Source organism: Grammomys surdaster, unplaced genomic scaffold (assembly GCF_004785775.1).
Source record: "Grammomys surdaster isolate TR1022 unplaced genomic scaffold, NIH_TR_1.0 189, whole genome shotgun sequence".
NCBI lineage: Eukaryota > Metazoa > Chordata > Mammalia > Rodentia > Muridae > Grammomys > Grammomys surdaster.
The window spans coordinates 8541306-8567880 of record NW_021604634.1 but is presented as its reverse complement, the minus strand read 5'-3'; the positions used below and the strand labels follow the sequence as shown (position 1 = coordinate 8567880).

The window sequence follows — 26575 nt, the reverse complement described above, 5'->3', positions numbered from 1 at the left end:
GATTCTCCTAAGTTGTCTTCTGACCTTCATGGCAGAACATGTACACAAACATATGTGTATATGCATGCACCCATATGCAGAATTAGTTAATCAATATTTAATACAAAAATTTAAAATATTCTGCCTTAATTATATCAGAATAAAGGACTTGGATTTTTTTATTGGATATTTTATTTATTTACATTTCAGATGCCTTTCCCTTTCCCCATTTCCCCTCCCTAGAACCCCCTTATCACATTCTCCCTCCTCCTTTTTGCTTTTATACCATTTTAATTACATGAAAGTATTAAGGTCAGTTCTAGGTTGAGAGACTAGCAATAGAATAGATGTAAATAGTCAAGGAACAAGCAAGACAATAAACACAAATAGTCAAAGAACAAGCAATTGAATTTTTACTGTAAATCATTTTTCATATTAGTTTTTGCAAGCAAAATAAATAATGGTTTTTGCTCAGTCCACTCTGCTGAAGAGCAAATCGAATCAGGCTTATAGAGGCACTTGCAATAGAGTTCTGTGACAATAAAAAGGATGGGAAGGTGGATTTGGCAGCTAAAACAGACATACCTCCCGGCGCACCATACTGCATTCTGATTGATCCAGAAGAATGTTCACCACGGTTCCCCAGAGCCCACCAGAAATATTCTGACAACTGTTTGCCAAGGCCACACAGCCAGCTTCAATGGTAGTCAGTGCTGCTCCCAACCCCAGTGAAGTGAATCTCACCTGTCACATAAACACAGAGCTATCATATCCAAGGATACTTTTTTCCTACCATGAGGTTGTCCTTCTGGTACAAAGGAACTGTTAGAACTACACAAATATGGCATTGGTTTTACATTCTATAGACTATAGGACACTCAGAAACAGTGTCCTATATCTGTGTGAATATGGCATTGGCTTTAGATTCCTACACACTAAAGGACATACAGGAACAGTGTTCTACGTGAATATGAAAGTGGCATTGACTTTACAATCCTACACATAAAGACACGAGGAAGTAACCTACTTGTGTGTGAGTATATCATTGACTTTACAGAAATTCCTATCAGGGTTGGGGGAAAATCAATGACTTGAAAAATAAGTACACTATAATCAAATATTACATGAGGTTAGCCTAGATAGCTGTAAGCATTAAAGCAATTATAATTCACAAGTTTTTTTTTTAAGGAAAAGCATTTGAACATGATTTTATATTCAAGTGAAATATTTACTGAACATGATTTCTATTTATTCCACATTCCTAAAATTTATACTCATTATTTGCTCTCTTCTTTTTAAGTTAGCAGTGTTCTTCCAAATAAATAGCTTTATAATACTTCATTTCAAAACTACGTAGATGAATTACATTTCTTTACAGGGCATGTAATACTTCCTCAAGTTATTTTAAGAGAAAAAAATGTTTCAAAAAACTTTAAGCTGGTATAGTACTGCTGGCCATAGCGTAACTGCTATTTAAGGTAACAGTTTGCTACATTTCTGAGTTTTGAGTCAAAAATACATTTTCAGTGAGAATTACAGAATAAAAATAACATAGTCATAAAATAGTCAAGTAATAAATCCAAATGTACCTTCTAAGTTCAGATCAAACAATACTTCTATAAACCAAGGTTTTGAATAAAATCTTCCATTTCTTATTGAACATCATTGAACAAATGGCTAAATAGTGTAAATTATATATAAAATGGCACTTAAATATTACTAGGCTTTTAAAATAAGGTGGGGTGGCTTTCTTTAAAAAGAGAGAGAGGGAGACCTTTCACCAAGTGCCTGAAACAAGACAAGGATACATGAACACAAAATGAGAAGGTAGCCATCCACAGTGGGGAGTCTCCCAAGAAGCCAACTGTAGAAGTGGCACTGCTGCCTCCAGAAACATGAGAAATTACATTGCTGCTTTTTAAGCAATCCATTTTGTGGCATTTATTATGGCAACATGAGGACATTAATATAAGTTTTCTTAATTCTCTTTCTTTTATTTTCCAAGAGAAGCTATACTGAAACAAATACCCAATGACATAGAAGTGACTTTTGAACTATACAACAAGTTAAGAGTCTGAAAGACTCCAGGTTCATACTAAGAAGATCAGTTGCTAGGATGACTCTGCTGTGATATCAGAAAGCGATGAGAACATGGAAGAAGGATGATCCATAAAAAATGGTACTCTGATTTGTACAATACACACCAAAGTCCTGTGTGTTAAATGTGTGGTTCCCAGTCCATGCAACCATTGACAGAGGTAGAACCTTTAAGGATGGCAGTTAAAAGTCTTTTAACCATATTATAGCATGTCCATAAAAGAAACACTGAGACCCTGGCCCTCTACTTTCTCTTTCTCCTGCCCAGCTGCCAGAAGGCAAGCAGGTGTGCTACTCCATGAGCTCCCACCAAGACACTGCAATAGGACCAAAACCAACAGGAGTGAAACTTTCAAAACTATAAGACAAAATAAACCTTGACTTTCATTTTAAGTAGTTTCAATCTGGCATTTGTTATAATAAGATAAAGCTGCTTTATACAAATAGAAGTAAAAGTGGTCGAACTGTGTTCAAGTGTTAAGATTTTGTGAGCAATAAAATTATACATATAATTGAAAATATTTCTAAGCAAAGTGCTGAGTGTATTAATTCTTCCTTATAGCAAAATGTAAAGGAAGCATGATTTGAAAAAGGAATTAATGATACATTTGTAAAAGAGGGATAATTATAGATGATTAAGAAAATTCTCAGTTATCTATGTATAAAATGAGAACTCTTGTTCTGGAAAGGCCACAGAGGTATAGCAATGACTGTTTCATGAAGAGATTATAAGTGTTGTTTTGACATTTTAGCAGTGGCAAGAATGGAGATGAGAATGGATCAGCAAAGACAGTGCCAGTGTGGAATGGCAGAGAATAAGAAAGCGACCCACAATGACTGCAGGGCTTAGATTCCATAGGCAATGTGTAGTACTCTTCAAGGACAATAATGATGTAAATGTAACTCAGAGATCTTTAGGTCAGCCACTCCTACCCTAGCATGGAGGCAAGGCAACAGCCTCAGTTTCTAAGGCTGAGGCTGCCGTTCTAGTTCACTGAGCGCAGATGGGCCAGTTCAGTCAGTGCCTCAGAGACTGTGGTGCTATCCTTAAGGACAACAGCACAGGTAGAGCCCAGGGAGACAGCCTGAGGAGATCAGGCACACACTGAGTTGCAGGAAGCTGAGGGCTGAGAGTATTCCTCCAGTGGGCCTAAAATGCACAGTATCAAGACCAACGATGTAAGTCTTAAGTGCTAATGGAATTTTGCTTCCTAGCATGTACACTTGCTCTGGAACTTCATTTCTTCCATTCCTAATACTCCCTTTGGAACTAGAAATAAGTACTCTACAACTACTCTATAATTAAACAGAGATGCATATCTGTGTTTCATAGCATCCTAGGTGAGAACAAATTATTTCCTTGGGAAGAAATAGATGAATTCTCATCTATTCTTGATTTAGATAACATTCACACAAGACTTTGGACTTTAGAGTTTAAAGTTGAAACTGCAGTGAGTTAAGTTTTGCTTTTTTCAATCTATTTACAGAGATTAATGTATTTACTTAAAAAGGATAAGAATTGTAATGAAACAGAGTTGGAAAGCTAAGTTGAAAGGTGACTCTGCAGTCTCAGTGAAAGCTTTAATTCCCACTGGGACCTGTTTGGAAATAGGGTTTCCTCAAGACAATCAGAATGAAATGAACTTTTAATGAAAACATCTTTCCCACAACCAGGGTGATGACTGCCGACACATGTACTGTGAAAAGCCCTGTGGATATTCTGCAAAAAGACAAGTATCTATACGTGAAATAGGGGCCCTCTTGAGAGCCTGATTATGCTGGTACACAGACTTTGGACTTCCAGTCAACAAAATTATAAGGCAAGAAATTCTTATACCAATAACTCTGTCAACGGTGCTTCTTTATGGTTACCTGAGGAAAGACATGAGCCAAATAAAACATAAGCTTTATTACGTACAATAATCCACAATATGACATAAGTAAATCTGTTTTCTTTCAGTTGCTTTTCAATTTACACATAACATACTTGGTATTCCTCCATACTGACCTCTGGGTCTCGATCAACCCATAAAGGAATTAGCCAAGCCAATCCTTGCTGAGTAGGGGCATGTTCTTCACTGTGACTACCCAAAGGCAAGAACCAAAGTGGCATCCACTCCTAGAATGAAAACCGAGAAAATAGTACTTAAGTAAATAGACAGCTTAAAATAACTCTTACGTTTTTAAACATCAAAAGCAAAAAATGCATTTTGGCCAAAATAATGAAAGTAAAAATCTTGGCTTCCCTTAAAATTTTTTTCCAACAGATGCTTTCTCTCATAATTGAGACAAAAAAGGTAGTTTTCTAGAGTTAATGATTTCAACAAAAATATTTTTTAAATAAATTCAGACACATATAATGTTCAAGAAATGTTGTCACTCAAAATAATTGTTGTCTCAAAGATTTTACTTTTGTTTGTGTTTTGTGGTGTGTGTGTGTGTGTGTGTGTGTGTGTGTGATGTATATACAGTTGCCTACAGACAAGAGTCTTGTATCTCCTAGAGCTAGAGTTATAGGCAGTTTTGAGTCAATCAATGTGGCTGGGTGCTAAGAACCAAACTCAGACCCCCTGAAAGAGCAGCAAGCACTCTTTACCACTGAGCTATCTTTCCAGCACTTGACACCCAGTAAATCATTCTTATTGTCTGCTACCAAGTCAAAAATAACATTTTCATGTAGCAAGCTCATAGGCTTAAAACACAGCACATCTCCTTTCAAGCAACAGTTCAGATGATGGCAACTTGTCATCTGAATTTGTTATCTGTCATCTTCTCTTACCGAGCTTGGAGCCTGGATCATCATCTCATGGGATAAATGAAGTAAGCAAAGAACTGTGCTCTTTGTAACACCTTTCCCCATGAAGGACATAGCATTTCCTCCCCGTTCCACATAAAAAGAAGTAATTACCTGGAAAGGAAATACAATCAATTTTATAGTAGATTTCTTCTTAAGGGTACATAATAATAAGTATCTTTCTTTTAACTTACCTTATCAAACATTAGCTGCATAAAACAGTCCTATTAATTCACTTAATAGTGACTACAGTGGTAAATTTTTCCTAGCTAAAAAATGATTTTAAAAATTTTCAACTTTGGAATTTGTTGAAAGGATGTCTATTTAGTACCTTCATAGAACTTTATTTTACATTTAAAATATGAATATTATATTGTTAAGTGCTTTATACATAAAATTAATAGCTCTATAAAATGTATTGACTACCAGGGTTATACTAAACTTTGTATTAAATGTCAACAGAAACTGAATTAACTTCTGAGAGATCTTGCATTGCTACTGCTCATTTGAGTATATGCTTATTATTTTGATAACTGGTCTTTAGGTAATTTCTTTCTCACACACTCGAGAACTTTGACATTTCTCCAACAGTAACAATACAGATGCATTTCTCTTGTGAAGAGACACCCGTAACTAAACAATTACATCAGAAGGAGTCCTGATGCCTGACTTACAAAACTCTTTCAACTATGTGGCTATGTCCATGAACCATTTCTGTATGAATAGCACAATGTTCCCAAGCAGGGGCTTGGTAACAAACTGTGAAGTGATTACAAAAATACTCTTTATAGATTAACTTAAAATATAAAAATTCAGTAAGAAAGAAATTATTTCTAGTTGTAATATTTCTTTTTAAAAAAGATGCCATGTTTAGGCACAATACCTTTGAATAAAATTCCTGGTGTGTGTCCAAATAAACAATATTACTTGTTTTTGGAACTAATACTACTATACGTATTAGCACTGGCTAAGGTCTCACTGCTCTCTTTCATGGTTAACCTACACATGGGCTGCTTCAAATCACCTCCCTTGGGGTTCTTATAGGGTTTCTTTTATTTGTTTCTTCAACTCATGAAGCAAAGGAAATTATATATAATAATCATTACATATATGTTTGTGTTTGTATATATAGTATAAATATCAATTATATATATAATTTATATATAATTTTAATTAAATATGTTTATATATAAGCATATATATAAAATCATACATACACACACACACACACACATATATATATTTATATACTTTCTAAAAATGACCTGCCAATATAAAACTAAGGGGTTTTGACCAAAGATAAAATTTTTTATAAACAGATAATTTAAAATTATCTCTTAAAAACAAGACTAGGCAGGAATTGAAAACTGTGACAAACTGTTCTACAGGCTCAACTAATCTTCCAAGATGTAGGTTTACTGATATTTTTCATAATTAAAAAGTTAAGTTTTAAATGACTACATTAAAATAAAAAATCCTGAACGATTAAATCCTTATCATTTTCTTTTTACCATCTTTGTAATAAATTGTTTTTAGATCATAATACCTGGTAATAACTTCAGTATTATTCATCAAATCTCTGGAATTATAGATCATGTAGGTGATTTTAAAAATCAATTTCTTGTCTACCTACATATTATAATTAGTTGTAAATAGCTGAAAATTAGATACTACTGCAAAAGGTAAATATCAGATCTGTTGTATATAAACAATAGGACTTGATATTGGAAGAACAACTCTTTCAAGAAGGGGGATCAGCTTCAATTACAATCATTAAGCAAATCAGTGGGACCAACAATATTTCTTTTTTTTTTTTTTTTTTGGCTTTTCGAGACAGGGTTTCTCTGTGTAGCCTTGGCTATCCTGGAACTCACTCTGTAGACCAGGCTGGCCTCGAACTCAGAAATCCGCCTGCCTCTGCCTCCCAAGTGCTGGGATAAAAAGCGTGCGCCACCACCGCCTGGCTAAGGGACCAACAATATTTCTTGACACATCCACTCACATAAACTTTACCTTAATATTATGAGTTTGGACAGTATACAATAAAGAGACCCACTCACTTAATTAACTGAGCAGAAAATCCTAGATTAAATGTAACTCAGCTATAATTATTAGCAAGAAGTGACTTCTTGACATTAACTTCCTGTCACTGAATATAAAGACAAATTTTTCCATTAATTTCTATGAAGCATTAAACAAACACCTATTTATTCCAAATCAGTACTTATTAATCAAATATTTCATAACTATGAAATATTAGAAAATAGGGAATATTTTTATCTAGTCCTTGGCCAATAAACTCTGCTAATGTTTATTATTTCAAGATAACTGAACTTTGAATGAAGTTATTGCCTTCTGACTTTAGAATTAAACATTTTATTCTTCAACATTATGAATACCTAATTTTAATTTCTAGAATTTGAAGGACAGTTGTGATCAAAATCTTACACAATCATCCAAACAAAAGTATAGCTGACAATTTCTAAATACAAACAGAAAAAGATTTAGCTTCTCTTCAAATTGTAATTCCTCATGTATCATAGATGTGAAAAAAGTATATATATATAATATATATTGTTTTAAAGAGATGTATGGTGGTGCTAAAGAGATGTCTCAGTGGTCAAGAGAGAGTGCTATTCTTCCAGAGTACACAAATTAAATTCTCAGCACCCACATCAGGCAACTCCTATAAATCAACTCCAAAGAATCTGTCACCCTCTCTGGGCTCCTACACAGATTCACATGTACACACACATACCAGAAGAAGAGCAACATTTGAGATGAAAAATAAGCAAAACAATTTATTTACATTAATAAAAATAAATAAATAAAAGCAAATACGAGTAGATATGTACCATAAAAAAATAACTTTTTTGTAAATCACAGTATAATTAATACTGTAAATTAGGTACCTGTTGGTTGAAATATATTTCAAATCCATTAGTAAAGTTAACTTTTAAACTACAACTATAACCAACACTTTGGCTAATATACCTATGTAAAATAATTATGTATCTCTGATTACAAACACCTTGTAGCATGGGGTAATTAATGAGCAAACTTACTATATATCTTTCTTGGTGTATAAAATTAAGAAAAAGTGTACTTTTTTAAAAAGTGGCTACTGTAAAAATTTATACTGAATTTCATGATGCTTCTAAAAAATTTAGCACTTTTAAGACTTTTTAAAAAAAAAACAGAACGAAGTTTTCAGGGTAAATGCAGATTATAATCATTGTGCTAAGCATCCAGATAGGCACCAGGAGTGGAAATGAAGCAGAGGCAAGTATCATAAGTTAATGATGAGACATGTACAACAAAGAAAATACAAGGTATCTAACAGATTATGTACTGAATAATAGTAGCATCTGTAAGCTTCTGTAGATAAATGTCACCTACAGACCAGCAAGCAATACTTAGCACATAGCTGTGAGAAAGAAAAGGCTTATCAAAAGAAGCAAGTTAAGATTTAAGCTCTAAGAAGAGATTGATATCCAAAAAGGCAGAAATTGCTGAATGGTCCTTGCTGGAAAGTTTCTTTGAATAAATAGTCCAAAATAACAAAAAATTCAAAATACAAAATGTAAAATATAAGGAAAGAAAAGAAATCAGAAAAAAAGGAAACAAAGTAGACAGGTAGAGAAGTGGGAAGAACTAGGGAGAGAGCAACTAGGATGAAAATAAGTTGTATAAAATCCTAAAGAATAAAAAAGATTGAAATCATAAAAGAAAAATAAAATATGTAAATACTCATGAAAATTAATCTTGTGACAGTCACATGAAGACATTTTCAAATTGCAGAGCTATCTCAAACAATTCTGCTAAGACTTCCATCCGCTAGGCACAGTGTCCTACAGCAAAGCTGTTCTCTGAAAACTATGCACAACTATATCTCAGTTCAGTTAATTACATCGTATTGGAAATACTTTGAACCAAATGATGACTGTGGAATATAATTAAGGCCATGCTTCTAATCTTCTAAAAGACAAAAGGCTTACGTAAGAAAATCTGCCCTGTGTAAAAGAAATGCAGGGACAAAGATGGAGTAGAGACTAAAGGAATAGCCAATCAATGACTGGCCCAATTTGAGACCCGTTACATGGGCAAACACCAATCCCTGATACTATTAATGATACTCTATTATGCTTGCTAACAGGAGCCTAGTATAACTGCCATCTGAGAGGCTCCATTCAGCAGCTGACAGAAACAGATGCAGATTCCCACAGCCAAACATTAGAAGGAGGTCAGGGACTTAGGGCCCTGAAGGGGATAGGGACGTCACCAGAATACCATCAGAGTCAACTAACCTGAACCCTTGGGGGCTCCCAGAGTCTGAAGTACCAACCAAATAGCAAGTATGGACTGGACTAAGACCCCCAGTGCTTATGTAGCAGACATGCAGCTCAGTCTTCATGTTGTCCCCATCAACTTGAGCAAGGGGGGAGGGAGGCTGTCTTTAACGCTGTTGACTGTCTATAGAATGCATTCCCTAATAGGACTGCCTTGTCTGTCCTCAGTGATAGAGGATACGCCTATCCCTACAGAGACTTGATGTGCCAGGGAAGGGGAATACTTATGGGGAGAAGATAAGGGAGAGGGAGAGACGCTGGAAGGAGAGGACTGGGAAGGGAGGTTTGTGAGGGGGGCACCAATTATAAATGAATGAATGAATAAATAAATGAAAAAAAGAAAAGCTAGAGCAGGAACAGAAATTAGTGAAGTAAGACTGTACCTAAAAACATTGGTAAAACTTCCGGTCTGGGCCTGAGCATAGAGCAGATCACAGGCGGCAGCTCCATACCCAACCCCAGAAGACCAAGAGAAAGAGGGACTCCCAGGAGCATTAACTCAGGCAGCATCCCAGGTAAGGAAAAAGCAGCACTTGCCCCAAACGGGGAGCAACTGGACCCACTGGGACCAAGGAATTCGCTCCTGGCCCAGAGCACGGACTCCATCCGGTCTGGGCCCGAGCACTCGCAGATCCCAGGAGTCAGCTCTGCACCCAATCTCACAGAATCCAGAGGAAGCGGGGCTCGCAGGACCTCTATGCCAAGCAGGGTCTTGGGTTAGGAGGTGGCAGTGCTTGCCCCCAAACAGGGAGCAGCTGGGACCCACTGAGACCCAGGAGTTCACTCCAGGCCCGGAGCGTGGGTTCCTTCCAGTCTGTGCCCAAGCAGATCCCGGGAGTCAGCTCTGCACCCAATCTCACAGAATCCAGAGGAAGCGGGGCTCGCAGGACCTCTGTGCCAAGCAGTATCTTAGGCTAGGAGGTGGCAATACTTGCCCCCAACAGGGAGCAACCTGGACCCACTGGGATCCTGGCCCGGAGAGTGGGTTCCTTCCAGTCTGAGCCCTAGAACTCTACAGATCCCGGGAATCAGCTCAACACTCAATCTCACAGAACCTAGAGAAAGCGGGGGCTCTCAGTAGTTCTAACTCAAGCCATATCTTAGGCTAGGAGGTGGCAATACTTGCCCCCAATCAGGGAGCAACCGGGACCCACTGGGACCCAGGAATCTACTCCTGACCTGGAGCCCGGGCCCCTTCCAGTTTCCACCTGAGCACAGAGCAGATCTTGGGCCTCAGCTCTAACCCCAGCAGCAAAACCCATCCCAAACAGTTCTGATACAACCTAGATAATAGGAAAGACAGACCCCAGTCAGAGACAGCACAGAAAGCACAAAGGTGATCCAGATGGCAAAAGGCAAGCTCAAGAACACAAGCACCAGCAACCTAAGGTACTTGCATCATCTGAACCTAGTTCTCCCACATTAGAAAGTCCTGAACTCCCCATATCACCAGGAAAGCAAGAACCAGATCTAAAATCACTTCTAATGATGATGCTACAGGACTATAAGAAGGAAATAAATAACACTATCAAAAAACTTGCAGAGAACACAGGAAAACAGGATGAAGTCCATAAAGAAACACAAAAATCCTTTAAAGAATTACAAGAAAACACAAGCAAACAGATGAAGGAATTGAACAAAACCATCCAGGACATAAAAATGGAAGTAGAAACAATAAAGAAATCACAAAGGGAGACTACCCTGGAGATAGAAAACCTAAGAAAGAAATCAGGAGTCATAGACACAAGCATCACCAACAAAATACAACAGATAGAAGAAAGAATCTCAGGTGCAGAAGATACCTTAGAAAATATTGACACAACTGTCAAAGAAAACGCAAAATGCAATAAGTTCTTAACACAAAATATCCAGGAAATCCAGGACACAATGAGAAGACCAAACCTAAGGATAATAGGTATAGATGAGAGTGAAGATTCCCAACTTAAAGGGCAAGTAAATATCTTCAACAAAATTATTGAGAAAAACTTCCCTAACCTAAGGAATGAGATGCACATAATCACACAAGAAGCCTACAGAACACCAAACAGACTAGATCAAAAAAGAAATACCTCCTGTCACATAATAATCAAGACACAAAATGCACAAAACAAAGGAAGAATTTTAAAAGCAAGGGAAAAAGGCCAAGTAACATATAATGGCAAACCTATCAGAATTACACCTGACTTCTCATCAGATACTATAAAAGCCAGAAGATCCTGGACAAATATCATACAGACCCTAAGAGAACATGAATGCCAGCCCAAGCTACTTTACCCAGCAAAACTGTCAATTCCCATAGATGGAGAAACTAAGATATTCCATGACAAAAACGAATTTACATAGTATATTCCCACAAATCCAGCTCTACAAAGGATAACAGCAGGAAAGCTCCAATACAAGGAGGGCAATCATACCCTAGAAAGAGCAAGAAAAATAATCCTTTTCCATCAAACCCAAAAGAAGATAACCACACAAACGATGTCTCCACTATTAGCAAAAATGACAGGAAGCAACAACACCCTCTCCTTAATATCTCTTAACATCAATGGACTCAATTCCCCAATAAAAAGGCATAGGCTAACGGACTGGATACGCAAACAGGACCCAGCTTTTTGCTGCTTACAGGAAACCCAACTCAGTGACAAAGACAGACACTACCTTAGAGTAAAAGGTTGGAAAACAATTTTTCAAGCAAATGGCCCTAAGAAACAAGCGGGAGTAGCCATTCTACTATCAAATAAAATCGACTTTCAACTTAAAGCTATCAAAAAGGATAAGGAAGGGCATTTCATACTTGTCAAAGGAAAAGTCAACCAACATGAACTCTCAATTCTGAATATCTATGTGCCAAATACAAGAGCATCAACTTTCATAAAAGAAATCTTACTAAAGCTTACTAAACCTTAATAAACACACATTGCACCTCACACAATAATAGTGGGAGACTTCAATATCCCACTCTCAGCAATGGACAGATCATGGAAACAGAAACTAAATAGAGATACAGTGAAACTAACAGAAGTTATGAACCAAATGGACTTAATAGATATCTATAGAACATTTCACCCTGAAGGAAAAGAATATACCTTTTTCTCAGCACTCCATGGTACCTTCTCCAAAATAGACCATATAATTGGGCCTCAACAGATATAAAAAAATTGAAATAATTCCCTGGATCCTATCAGATAACCATGGTCTAAGGCTGGTCTTCAAAAATGACAAAGACAATGGAAAGCCCACATTCACATGGAAACTGAACAACACTCTACTCCTTGATAATCAGGTAAGGGAAGAAATAAAGAAATTTAAAACTTTTTAGAATTTAATGAAAATGATGACACATCATACCAAAATCTATGGGATACAATGAAAGCAGTGCTAAGAGGAAAATTCATAGCTCTAAGTGCCTACAAAAAGAAACTGGAGGGAGTATACACTAGCAGTTTGACAATGCACCTGAAAGACCTAGAACAAAAAGAAGCTAATACACACAAGAGGAGTAGATGGCAGGAAATAATCAAACTCAGGGCTGAAATCAACCAAATTGAAACAAAACGAACTATCCAAAGAATCAATAAAACCAGGAGCTGGTTCTTTGAGAAAATCAACAAGATAGATAAACCCTTAGCTAGACTAATCAGAGGACAGAGAGACAGTATCCAAATTAATAAAATCATAACTGAAAAGGGTGACATAACAGAAACTGAGGAAGTTAAAAAAATCATCAGATCCTAGTACAAAAGCCTATACTAAACAAAATTGTAAAATCTGGATGAAATGGATAATTTTCTAGACAAATACCAGTTACCAATGTTAAATCAGGACCAGATAAACCATCTAAACAGTCCCATAACCCCAAAAGAAATAGAAGCAGTCATTAAAAGTCTCCCTACAAAGAAAAGTCCGGGTCCAGATGGTTTTAGTACAGAATTCTATCACATCTTCAAGGAAGACCTAATTCCAATTCTTTTCAAACTATTCCACAAAATAGAAACAGAAGGTACACTACCCAATTTATTCTACGAAGCCACAGTTATGCTCATACCTAAACCACACAAAGACTCAACAAAGAAAGAGAACTTCAGGCCAATCTCCCTTATGAACATTGATGCAAAATTACTCAATAAAATTCTAGTGAACCGAATCCAAGAACTCATCAAAACAATTATCTATCATGATCAAGTAGGATTTATCCCAGGAATGCAGGGTTGGTTCAATATTCGGAAATCCATAAATGTAATCCATTATATAAACAAACTCAAAGAAAAACACCACATGATCATATCACTAGATGCTGAGAAAGCATTTGACAAAATTCAACACCCCTTCATGATAAAAGTCTTGAAAAGGTCAGGAATTCAAGGTCCATACCTAAACATAGTAAAAGCAATATACAGCAAACCAGTAGCCAGCATCAAACTAAATGGAGAGAAACTTGAAGCAATCCCACTAAAATCAGGGACTAGGCAAGGCTGCCCACTCTCCCCCTACTTATTTAATATAGTATTGGAAGTCCTAGCCAGAGCAATTAGGCAACACAAGGAGGTCAAAGGGATACAAATTGGAAAGGAATAAGTCAAAATCTCACTATTTGCAGATGATATGATAGTATACTTAAGTGACCCCAAAACTTCCACCAGAGAACTCCGAAACCTGATAAACAACTTTAGCAAAGTGGCTGGATATAAAATTAACTCAAGCAAATCAGTAGCCTTCCTCTACTCAAAAGATAAACTGTCTGAGACAGAAATTATGGAAATGACACCCCTCACAATAGTCATAGATAATATAAAATACCTTGGTGTGAACCTAACCAAGCAAGTAAAAGACCTGTATGACAAGAACTTCATGCCCCTGAAGAAAGAAATCGAAGCAGATCTCAGAAGATGGAAAGATCTCCCATGCTCATGGGTTGGAAGGATTAATATAGTAAAAATGGCTATTTTGCCAAAAGCCATCTACAGATTTAATGCAATCCCCATCAAAATTCCCACTCAATTCTTCACAGAGATAGAAAGAGCAATCTTAAAATTCATTTGGAATAACAAAAAACCCAGGATTGTGAAAACTACTCTCAGCAATAAAAGAACTTCTGGGGGAATCACCATCCCTGACTTCAAGCTGTACTACAAAGCAATAGTGATAAAAACTGCATGGTATTAGAACAAAGAAAGGCAGGAGGATCAATGGAATAGAATAGAAGACCCAGAAATGAACCCCCATACCTATAGTCACTTGATCTTTGACAAAGGGGCTAAAACCATCGAGTGGAAAAAAGATAGCATTTTCAACAAAGGGTGCTGGTCCAACTGGCGGTCAGCATATAGAAAAATTCAAATTGATCCATACTTATCTCCTTGTACAAAGCTCAATACCAAGTGGATTAAGGACCTCCACCTAAAACCAGCCACACTGAAACTAATAGAAGAGAAACTGGGGGAAAGCCTGGAAAACATACGCACAGGAAAAAAGTTCCTGAACAGAACACCAATGGCCTGTGCTCTAAGACCAAGAATTGACAAATGGGACCTCATAAAGCTGCAAAGCTTCTGTAAAGCAAAGGACACAGTCAATAGGACAAAGCGGAAACCAACAGATTGGGAAAAGATCTTTACCAACCCTACATTTGATAAAGGGCTAGTATCCAAGGTATAAAAAGAACTGAAGTAATTAGACTCCAAAGAACCCTATTAAAAAATGGAGCACAGAGCTGAACAAAGAATTCTCAACTGAAGAAGCTCGAATGGTTGAGAAGCACCTAAAGAAGTGTTCAGCATCCCTAGTCATCAGGGAAATGCAAATGAAAACAACACTGAGATTCCTCCTCACACCAGTCAGAATGGCTAAGATCAAAAACACAGGTGACAGCACATGTTGGCGAGGATGTGGAGAAAGAGGAACACTCTTCCACTGTTGGTGGGATTGTAAACTGGTACAACCACTATGGAGAGCAGTCTGGCGGTATCTCAGAAAATTGAACATGGTGTTACCTGAGGACCCAGCTATACCACTCCTGGGCATATACTCAAAAGATGTTTCAACATACAACAGGGACACATGCTCCACCATGTTCATAGCAGCCTTATTTATAATAGCCAGAAGTTGGAAAGAACCCAGATGCCCTTCAACAGAAGAATGTATGCAGAAAATGTGGTACATTTATACAATGGAGTACTACTCAGTTATTAAAAACAATGAGTTCACGAAATTCCTAGGCAAATGGAAGGAGCTGGAAAATATCATCTTGAGTGAGGTGACCCAACCTCAAAAGAACATACATGGTAAGCACTCACTGATAAGTGGATATTAGCACAAAAGCTCACAATTTCTAAAAAACAACTTATAGACCACATAAAACTCATATAGAAGAAGGAAGACCAAAGTGTGGATGCTTTGGTCCTTTCTAGAAGGAGTATCAAAATTTTCACCCAGAGCTCCCAAAGTCTAAACCGCCAGCCAGAGAGCACAAAGGGAGGGACTCATGCATCTGTATAGGGAATTGAGGGTGACCTTGTTAGACTTCAGTGAAAGTGGAGGGCCATGGTCCCTGAAAGTTTGGATCCCCTACTGTGTGGGAATTCAAGAGCAGGGGGATGGGACTGGGAGGATGTATGGAGCACACCCTCACAAAAATTAGGAGGAGGGGGTATGGGATAAGGGGTTTTGGGGGAGAATGGGAGAGAAGATAACATTGAAAGGTAATTACGTAAAATATCCAATAAAAAAACCACACAGATAAAGGGTCTAAAAAAAAAGAGAGGGAGAGAGTTTACTTAATTTAAATTATTTTCAAAAGTTTCTAGGAGTTGCTAATTGGCTAAGATCCTATTTTAAGCTCTCCACAAAAGAATTTAAGTCTCTGTTCAATATTCTCAAGAGAGAGGTATACCCTAATTTTCCTCAGCAATTAATTGACAAAAGAGAGGTAATCTCACAAAAAGTAGAAGAAGCTATTACTAATCGATATATTATATAGTCTGATTAGTTGTCAGCGGTGCTATAACAGTCCTTTGACAAAAGATTATTAATATAGATTTATACATCCTTAAATAGGGTCTTCATGACACTCTGAGTGTGGAAGGAGTGACTGTTGGCGCTTCTTCCCTGATTTTACAAGAACTCAAAAATTGGCTTTAAAAACAAAAGAGGGGGAACGGTACCCCCCAGAAGGAGTCGCCCTGAAATACTCTCCATCATGCCTTGTTCACTTTTATCTCTCTAAAGCTGAAAGCTCAAGGCAAATCTGCTGCTGACTGCCTCTGGCACCACCAAGACCAATAAAACTTTGCCACAGATATGGGGAAGGACCCTCTTACCCTTAAAGGGAATGGCCCAGACCCAGTTCCCTTATGGGGCCGAGGACTGATATGCCTGTCTGATACCACAGAAGGCACAGCTAACCGGCTACAAAAAAGATAAATAAAAAAAAAATAGATACCCCCACAAAGCCAGGCCCAACCATAAATACAATGAATAACAATTTACATCCAGGGAAGAGAAATCTCCCTGAGAATCCCCTTCTTTTTCCTTTCCAGGTAAAAATGAATCACCCGTGATGTCTGCTGTTAGAAGTTCTAATCCAGATGCTGGCCTCCGAACTTATACTACTCAGACCTTTGATAGGCCACTGACAAGCACATCAAACAGCTAGAGATTGACATCACTAATCTGAAGAAATCCCTCGTTTCGCTGTCTGAAGAGACCTCCTAAAATCACAAAGATCCTTATTGGACTTGATTTACTCTAGTACAATAGAAAAGGCTGTATACAGCTCTTGACTGTGTACAACCCTCAAAGAACACGGTTGCCTTTACATAGACAAAACAAGGAGGGTTAAAGAGAGCACGAAATAGATAGTGAAGGCCCTAAGAAAAATCAGAGAGAGAAAGAGACAGATGAATACTGGTACAAGAATTGGTTTTCAGCCTCTCCAAGGTTGTCAACGCTATTTCCTTCCATCTTGGGACCATTATTTGGGTTCTTTTTGCTTTTTTCTTCTGGTCCCTGGGCCTCAAATAGGCTGACTAACTCTGTGATACAACAGATAAATAATTTGGTAGCAAAACCTACTCAGATACATTATCAAAAGTTAGCTATGGAGAACCACAAGACTCAAGATGAGGTTGTTACTTTATACAGGATGTTCTCAAAACCCATCTCCACCCAACATAAAAGAGGGTACTTCTTCCCCTAGACCAGGCAGAGAGGGGCCACCCAGAATCCCCTCTCACAGGCGATCTGAATTCTTGCTTACGCTGCGAGGCTAAGCACTGCAAGGGAATATAAATAAAAGATAAAAATATCTATCTGGGTTCCCTGAGGGACAAGCCTGACTGCATAGGAGTTGATGTCAAAAGTATCCCCTCTCCAAGAAAAAGACATCAGGACGGGTATGGCCCTCATGCCTCACTGGACAACGACAGGGGGACTGGAGCCATTACAAGGTTCCCTTCAAATACTGGAGGTCAGTCCTCTATCCCCGCCTTTGCAAGTTTAGAATTGCCATAGCCCTTCTATACTTAGAGAAGGGAGGAGATGTCAGGGGCAGCCCTGCTTACACACTGAAGGCCTAAAATCAGCCATAGGCCTAAAATCATCAATAGGCCTGTCATACATGTATACTAACACCAAGTCTTGGGTCTCAGTGGAAAAACATTGAAACAGATGGCTATAAGCTAATGTCAACAGGCAGCTTTTGTGGAAATTTATAAGCCTGAGTAGTCATAGACCTTGTAAATTGGTAGCCTGGGCAGGCGATACCAACTTAGATAAGGACAAGCGAGACATAGGCAGAGTCATAGTGACTTGTCCCCTGAACCTTCACCCAGCTGATACCCGGTTCTGAAGATATCTGTATTCCCCATGAACACCCACACTCCAGTGTCATTCCCTTCCCCACATCCTGCCTTTCTGTGTTTATAACCCCTGTGTGAATTAATTACAATTTGAGAAAAAATTATAAAATTAGATACTTTCTGTAAACTATAGATTAGACATTGTATAGCTTTCACCCCAAGAATGCTTTCTTTTGTATTTCTCAATGCTGTCTCTTTGTAAGTCTTTGCATTTTCTTTTAATTGTTCACATTTTCCAAAAAGCCAATATATTATTCCAATTGAATAGAAATAAAATAAATAAATAAATTCATAATGAAAAAAAGGAAAAAAATAAATAAAATAAAAGATAACACATGAAAAAAACACATTGGTAAAGCTGTACATTTTTTATAAATGTATTTTTCTATATAAATAAAAACTAATAGGGGAAAGCAGGAAAGGATCAAAGATGAAGGCTGATTCCTTTGTAACAGTAATAAACATCAGCAGTGGTGAGATGATATAAGAAAAATGAAGAAAGGATAATTAATATCTGCATGGTAACAACTATAGATGCAGTAGACATTTAAGAGATGAAGAATTTTTAGATAATGATTTTGAAACTTTAGGTAAACAAAATTTTTAATTCTGGAAAAATATAACTTACTAAACTAAAACAAACACAAAAATTAGTCTACTTATAGATCTACTAAAAACTCAATGCATAACTAATAATCTTCCCAAGTAAAAGATTCCAGCCTGAATGACTTTATAAAAAAAAATCAATAAATGAAGAATTAAAGGCATTTGCTTAGAAACTGGAAACAAAGTCAATGAGTACAGGGTCAATAAATAAATATTGTTTCCACAAAGCAACAAGAATAAGAAAAATTTTAAATATATAATGTCCACATATTTACCAAAAGGCAATAATTTGATAGCAACAGTATCCAAATTTGGTCCCTACCAAAAACATTAAAAAAAAAAAAGCTAAATGCAACTCATTGTTGTAGTATACAGATTACTGTAAAAAAATTAAACTTCACCTATAAGCAATAAAAAGAATAAATTTCCTAAGGATATTGTTGAAAGAAATAAATGATTCCATTTGCACATTTTTAAAAAGTCAGAAAATATTTTGTATACAGATACAAGACAAAATAGTAAAACTATAAAAAATGAAAAAGAAAAGTATGCCAAGCAATTAAGACTCTGGGAATGTTATCAAAAGAAACGTGATTGACAACATGCCAGAGTTGTCAGCTAGACAACTATTTAGAGATTTGGGGCAATCATGTGGGTTTTAGTTATGTAATAACATACTGAGCTATTGTTTAATATTTTCTGGATATGTGTTATATTTCATAATTTAAATTTAAACAGGGTTGGTGAGATAGTTTGGTCCATAAAGGTGCTTGCTACCAAACCTGATGAACATAGTTTAATCCTAGGACTCACATGGAACAAGGAAAGAAAAAACTGCTTGCTCTGAGTTGTCCTCTGTTAATCAAACCTGTGCTGGAGCAGGAACAAACCCACCCCACCCTTTCCCAACACCCAGAAAAGAAAAACAAAACCTTAGCAAGCTAAATGAAACAAGTGAAAAAATAAATCACATCCATAAAGAGACTTGGATAAGTCTTAGTTTTTCTTCTAAATGTAACTATTTATAAAAGACCTCACATATTTGTTTAAAAAATTAAAACATTTTAACATTATAAGTTGTACATATACAGTACTATAATCTACCTTAAATATAACAATATACACTGCATTTGTTCCTGGAATGGAAATAAAAATGACCAATCAACAGTAGCTAGGTGTTAGAGTTGTTACTTTCACTTACCTCCAGGAGACCTGACAAGTACTTCCCACAAATCTCAAGTGGCTTTGAGAGAGGAGAGTGTGCACTCCACCCAGGGAAGGCAGTGAGGTGAGCCATCCCTGCTAAGGTCCTCTCCAAGGAAGGTAAGCCATAGAAATGGGGAGCATCTGTGACTCGGAGGCACTGGAGTAGCTTCAGAGACAGCTGTGTTTGGAAAACGTAAAACAGTTCCAAGCATTTCCTATTTGTGGAAAAAGAGGAAAACCACACTAAGTGCTCAGGTACTCTGTTAGCAGCTGAGGATATTTCTGACGGTGCACTACATTAGAAATGTATGAGTTAGAGAAGATGATAGAAAATATTTCCCTGTCTCGAAAAACCAAAAAAGAAAAGAAAATATTTCTTCTCAACATAAGGTTTTTTGAGGGGAGCATAGAAAAAATATCAACAAAGCTAAGTCATGAGGAAAATAAGCAACAAATACATTGTTACAATGAAAATATATGTTAGTAGTTAGTGGCATTACCACACTGTAATGAAGCAGAAAGCTAAAATAAAAAAATACATATTGCAAGTAACTTTAACTTGCATATTTTAATACTATGTTTAAACTACTTAAATTATTTAAATCACTATCATGAAAGTGTTTTTTAATTAAAATTCACCTTTCCCTCAAAAAGTCTAAACATATAAGCAAAACAGCCATAAAAAGAGCATTTATTTTACTAAAGAAAAAATTCCTAAAATTAACTAGGCATGGATTCAGAAATGTAATTCATAAAATAGCTTACATATCAAACTACTGAATAAAGCCAGACATTTTTCAATTCTGCTGATTGTAAGACTCTAAATCTGAAAACTTTTGACTGTATCACTATTTATTCCATCAGATATATGTCTTCTAAGATTATTATTTTACATATTTCCCACTGGCTGATTGTTAAAACATTTTAGGAGCACAAAAAACTTACACTAACATCAAAAGTTATTTATATCAGTTTGCTTCCTTACAGGTCAACCACAATGCAATCTGATACAATTTAAAATGTTCCTATCTTTTTAAAAAATATATACATATATTCAAATTTCCTTCTTTCTCCTTCCCTTGCCTCCCACATAACCACCACTCTGATAATACAGATGATTACTCTGGAGATTAGCAATACAATATCTTCTGTTTTTCTCCAATGAGTTTGCCTCAAGGAATTTTTATTTCATCTTCCTAAAATATGACTGTGCTTATTGCAACTTTAAAATTGCTTTATATTCTTTCCTTTTCCCTAGTTGCTTTTTATGGCTATAAAGGTTAAACCCAACATTATAACTAATAACATTAACATGAAGTAAAAAAGAATCAGTGAAAAATGAAGTATTCTCATAGATACTTCTTTTGTTAAAGAACCATTTATACTTAAACTGTTTTCAAATAAGATTTTTTATAATAACAGATTTCTGTACAGTGGAATAAATTCATACTTCTGGTAGATGTGCTCTTTGCCAATACTTATTTCATTGGAGAAAACAGTAGATATTATATTGCTATTCTCAGGTAATCATCTGAACTACCCAGAGTGGTGGTTATGTGGGAGGCAAGAGGAGGAGGAGGAAGAGAAGATTTGACTGAAAAAAAAAAAGGAACATTTTAAAGTGTATTAGATTGTTTTGTGGTTGACCTGTGAACTTATATAGATAACTTTTAGCTTTAGTGTAAGTTCTTTGTGTCACTAATTTTTAAACAAAATAATGAGCAGTGTGTATTTGTGACTATGTGTATACTTGCTCCCATTCTTGAGCTGACAAGACCTTTTCCAAGCGGTAACTCTGACCCTAAAGGAGTATGTTCAGATACCTGGGCCCATGTGGGGTGGCTGCATGTTCTTCATGCACACTTGCTCTGCTTCCTCCGGCTGTCTTTACTGTTGTGCTACTCAGCATAAATGCATGGATTTGCAGTTTAAAGAAATAAATGTACTTTGAAGATTCGTTTAGAAAATCAGAAAGAGAAATACATTTAGACAGGAGTTCTTGCCTCTGATTAAAAATGGGTAAGAAGTGGAGTAAATGATATATCAGATTAAAAGCTCAAAAGGAAAGGCAGGGAGCTGAGATGCCTCTGCCAATAAATCAGCTACAAAGCAATCAATAAATGGAAAGAGAAAGTAAAAAAAAAAGTCACAAATAACATATATTTTAAACAAGAAATTCTGATACAACGAGTGAGTCAAAGAAGTCACTGGAGAAATCAGAAAGTACCTACAGACCAGCAAGTAAGATAATACATAAGACAGAATTCTTAGAAATATGTAAACTATAAAAGAGGAGTAAAGAAGAAATAGAAATTCCCATCAAAATTTTAATGACATTCTTCAAAGACATAGAAAAACACCTCATAAAATTCACATGAAAACATAAAATAACCCCAAATAAGTAAAGCAATCTTCCAAGAAAAATTATAATGTCATAGTACCTGAATTCCAACTATGCATAGTACCATGGGTAAAAAAACAAAGCAAACAAACAATCAAAAAAAACAACACAGTATTGGCATAAAAATGGGCATGTGGGCCAAATGGACTAGAAGTTTTAGAAAACAACCCCAAGCAGCTGTACCAACTTACTGTTGACAAAGGAACCAAACCGAATTGGGAAGACAGGGCCTTTTAATAAGTACTGGGAATACTAGATTCCACATTGTAAGAATGAAATTAGATTCATCTCTCTCACTTCGTACAAAATCAAAATGAATAAAGTATTTTAATGTTAGAGCTAAAATTTTGAAACTGCTAGAAAAAAACAGGAGGAACATTTCAACCATTCTTACTGCAGTGAAATGAATCTCAAAGTCGACCATCTGCTGAATGAAAGTGAGCGAAAACTGACAAAAATGGAACTGATTCTAATTAAAACACTTCTGTGCAGAAAATAACAGATATTAGTAATATATGTGAAGAGACAGCCTGCAGAATGAAATAAAACTTTCCAAACACTAATTCAGCAGTAAATAATTTCTAGAATATATAAAGAAGCTAAAAAAATATTTAAAATAAACCAAAAAAATCAAAAATAAATAATTAAAATGAACACACAATTTTCAAATGTAGGTAATGATCAGTATGATAGACAACATATGATGGTCAATAAAAATGTGAAAAAAATGTTCAACATCCTTAGTCATAGAAATTTAAATAAAAATATGTTGAAATCTCATCCCTGTCAGAATGCTTTGATGTGGTATGCCAAGTACACTCCAGGGAGGAACTGAGAACTGGAGGAGGGGGATAACTATGACCAACATACAGTGCACGAATTCTCAAATATTTAAGAACTTTGCATTTCCCAGATTGCCAAGAATGTTAAAATTTTTCAAGTGTTTCTTCTATTGAAAATTCTCGTTTTAGTTCCATGTTTCACTTTTAAATTGGGTTATTTCCTTGATGTTTGTTTGTTTATTTATTTATTTATTTTGTTTTGTTTTTCGAGACAGGGTTTCTCTGTGTAGTCCTGACTGTCCTGGAACTCACTCTGTAGACCAGGCTGGCCTCGAACTCAGAAATCTGCCTGCCTCTGCCTCCCAAGTGCTGGGATTAAAGACGTGCGCCACCACCGCCCGGCTCTTGATGTTTATTTTTATGAGCTCTTTATATCCTAGATATTAACCTTTTGTCAGAGGCATACCAGGTAAAGACTTTTTTCCCCTCATTCTATAGGGTGCCCTTTACCCCAATCGTGATGTCCTTTGCTGAAAAAAAAAAAAAACAACCTTTTTAGTTTCATGATATCCCATTTACTAATTGCTGGTCTCAATGCCTACACTATACAGGTCTTGCTGAAAAAGTCCATTTCTTTTGCCACTTAGTATATTCCAAACTTTATCAGACTCAGGGTCTATGGTGGGGTCCTTAATCTATTCTGAGTTGAGTTTTGTGTAGAGTAAGAAATGGAGATCTAGTTTCAATCTTTTACATGTAGAAATCAGTTTGATCAGTAACATTTGCTAAAGATGCTGTTTTATTTCTCCAGTGTGTATTGTTGGCTTCTTTTCAAATATCTGGTGGCTAGAGGTGTGTATGGGTTTATATATAGGTCTTCAATGCTACTCCACTGCTCAGTGACACTTTCTGTATCATTTTTATGCTTTTATTCATTACTTTTAAAAACTGCATTGGAATTTTGATGGGATAACATTGAGTCTGTAGATAGCTTTTGCTAGGATGGTCATTTTCACAATGAAAGCATGGTAGGTCTTTTCATCTTCTGATATCTTGTTCAATTTCCTTTTTAGTGTCTTAAAAGTTTTCGTTGTATAAGTGTTTTACTTCCTTGGTTAGATTTACTCCATGGTAATTTTTTGAGGCTATTGTGAATAGTCTTGTTACTCTGATTTCTTTATGAATATGTTTGTCATTTATATTTAGGAAAGCTACTGATTTGCATTAATTTTGTATCCAGATCCTTTGCTGAATATAAGTCCTGCTCACCAAGATGGAATCCATACCTAACACCATTATTGGACCACAAACCTATGGCTAGATGGGTCATAAGCTCTAGTGGAGAACCTTTACTATTATTCAGATAGATAGATATAATATTAAATTGACTCTCAAAGATCAAAAGATGAATCCAATGTGTCTTACAATCCTCATCTGAGAAACCTCTATTTGCAGTAAATATTGATTAGCCCAGAAATCTACATCCAAGATGCAGATAAAAGACTGCAGAGTGCTCACCGCAAAGGGGGACACATATATTGCATGACGGAAACACCGTCTTCTAAAGCAAGCACATAATAACTTACACTGTTTTTACAACAACGTGTCTAAACTTAGGCAAACTTCCTTAGTTAAAGCACATCAAATTCCACCATGGAGAGGGAAGTGGTGCATACAATCCTACCCATAGCCATGGAGACACTGGCCATAGTTAACTACTGGGAGTTAGCAATTTTCTCTAAAAGTATAGCCCTGGTAATGTGACTGTGCTACAGTGGAATATATCCAAGAATATTTAGGTAACACAAACTAGTCTTGAAGAGTTTTCAAAAAGCTAGAGTCCATAAAGTTGGAAGGGTGGAGAAAAGGGGGGACTTGAGGAAGGGAAGTAAATGTAATCAAAACATGTCACATGAAATCCTCATGAACTAATAAAAGTTTCTAAAATAGATACACATAAAGAAATGTCATATAAGTAGGAAAAAAGGTGATCACTATTTACAGATGACATATTGTATAGAAACTATTAAAGACTAATAAATACATTTATTAAAATAATAGGATCCAAGATAAATATGTAAAACTCTGTTGTTTTGTACAAACTAGAATAAATTAAAGAGGAAATTGAGCAAATAGTAATGTTTAATATAAAAAGAAATATATTAGTAATAAATTTAAACAAGAATACACAAGGTTTAATACATATAATAGTCTATATTTAGATAGTAGTGACAGCTGCACAATATCTGTAGATAATAAAAATCACTAAATGTGCACTCTAAGTTTCTATTGTCATGTGATTACTGCTGTGATACATTTGTCGTGTGTTTGTTTGCTGTGTGTGTTGTGTATGGGTAACAGTACATGCATATGACAGCACACATGTGTTGGTCAGAAGATAACTTTCATTTCTCTCCTTGTGTGTATGCATATGTGTGTGTGAACTGTTGGTGAGTATGTTGTGTTTATGTGTGTGGGGGGGGGATATATTCGGTATAAATGGTGTTTTGTGTTGTCTTTGGGTACCAGCACATGCATATCATAGCAGACATGTATTGGTCAAAAGATAACTTTCAGTTCTCTCCTTCTACCATGGGAACCAGGGATCAAAATCAGGTTATCAGGTTTAGATAGCCAATCACCTTTACTCTATAAGCCATCTTGAAGTCTCAAATGCATATTTAAATGGTTAAATATATTTTAACTTTTTTCTTAATTTTTAATATATTTTTAAAAATTCAAAATTATAAGCATACATTTAAAAAATGATACACATAAAAATAATCATAGTCATAAAAGTAGGTATAGTTATAGGTATAAAAAATAGGTATAGGTATATAGGAACTTAAGAAAGAAAGATAACTTTAGGTAAAAAACTACTATACGTGTTCACACATGCATAGAGGTGTAGGGTATACACAAGCCTTGACATGTAGGTTGCACTCAAGCTTAAGATGTAGAATGCACATACGGTCTGACATGTAGGCTGCACACATGCCTTGAGATGTAGAGGGCATATAGGGCTTAAGAAGAAGTTTAGTTTTTGTTTTTTAGGTTTTTTTTTAGCTATGACTCCTTGCTCATAATTCCCTCCCCAAAGCAGAAAAAAAAAAAAGCAAGTGGTAGAAATATGAATCTTATCCTTCTTTTCCATCTTAGAGATACAAACAAGAAAAATTCACTGGTGTTTGATAGGCTAAAGAAGGGAACTGCTAGATCCCAGGGAGTTTCAAACCAGCTTAGATAGTAGGACCATGTCCCAAAATCAATGAAGATATCCTCTGACCTACCCTTGCCTGACAGTAGAACATAGGTCACAAGACTTCTCTTTCTAAAGCTTCCAGCCTCCTATCATGCAAGAAGGAATATATCCTGCAAGAAAGAACTCTTCATAGAAAGGGTAAGAATACTATAACACATCTGCATTGCTGGGTTTTCTACTTAATCATTAGCAATCAAAAATATCAATTCTCCACAAAACCCCAAAGGACTAGGTTTAGAGAGCT

The 26575-nt window shown here is 36.1% G+C and overlaps 1 protein-coding gene across 1 annotated transcript in view; it reads right to left on the bottom strand.

Annotated features, from left to right (window-relative positions):
• The window catches only part of Rttn (rotatin), a 181568-nt gene that overhangs the window by 68884 nt on the left and 86109 nt on the right, over positions 1-26575 (bottom strand). Inside the window, exons 27-30 of the mRNA XM_028768961.1 lie at positions 19882-20101; positions 4856-4984; positions 4085-4195; positions 565-723 (exon numbers count right to left, since the gene is read on the bottom strand). Of these exons, the coding sequence (XP_028624794.1) occupies positions 565-723; positions 4085-4195; positions 4856-4984; positions 19882-20101 (619 nt within the window). The remainder of the gene's footprint in view (positions 1-564; positions 724-4084; positions 4196-4855; positions 4985-19881; positions 20102-26575) is intronic.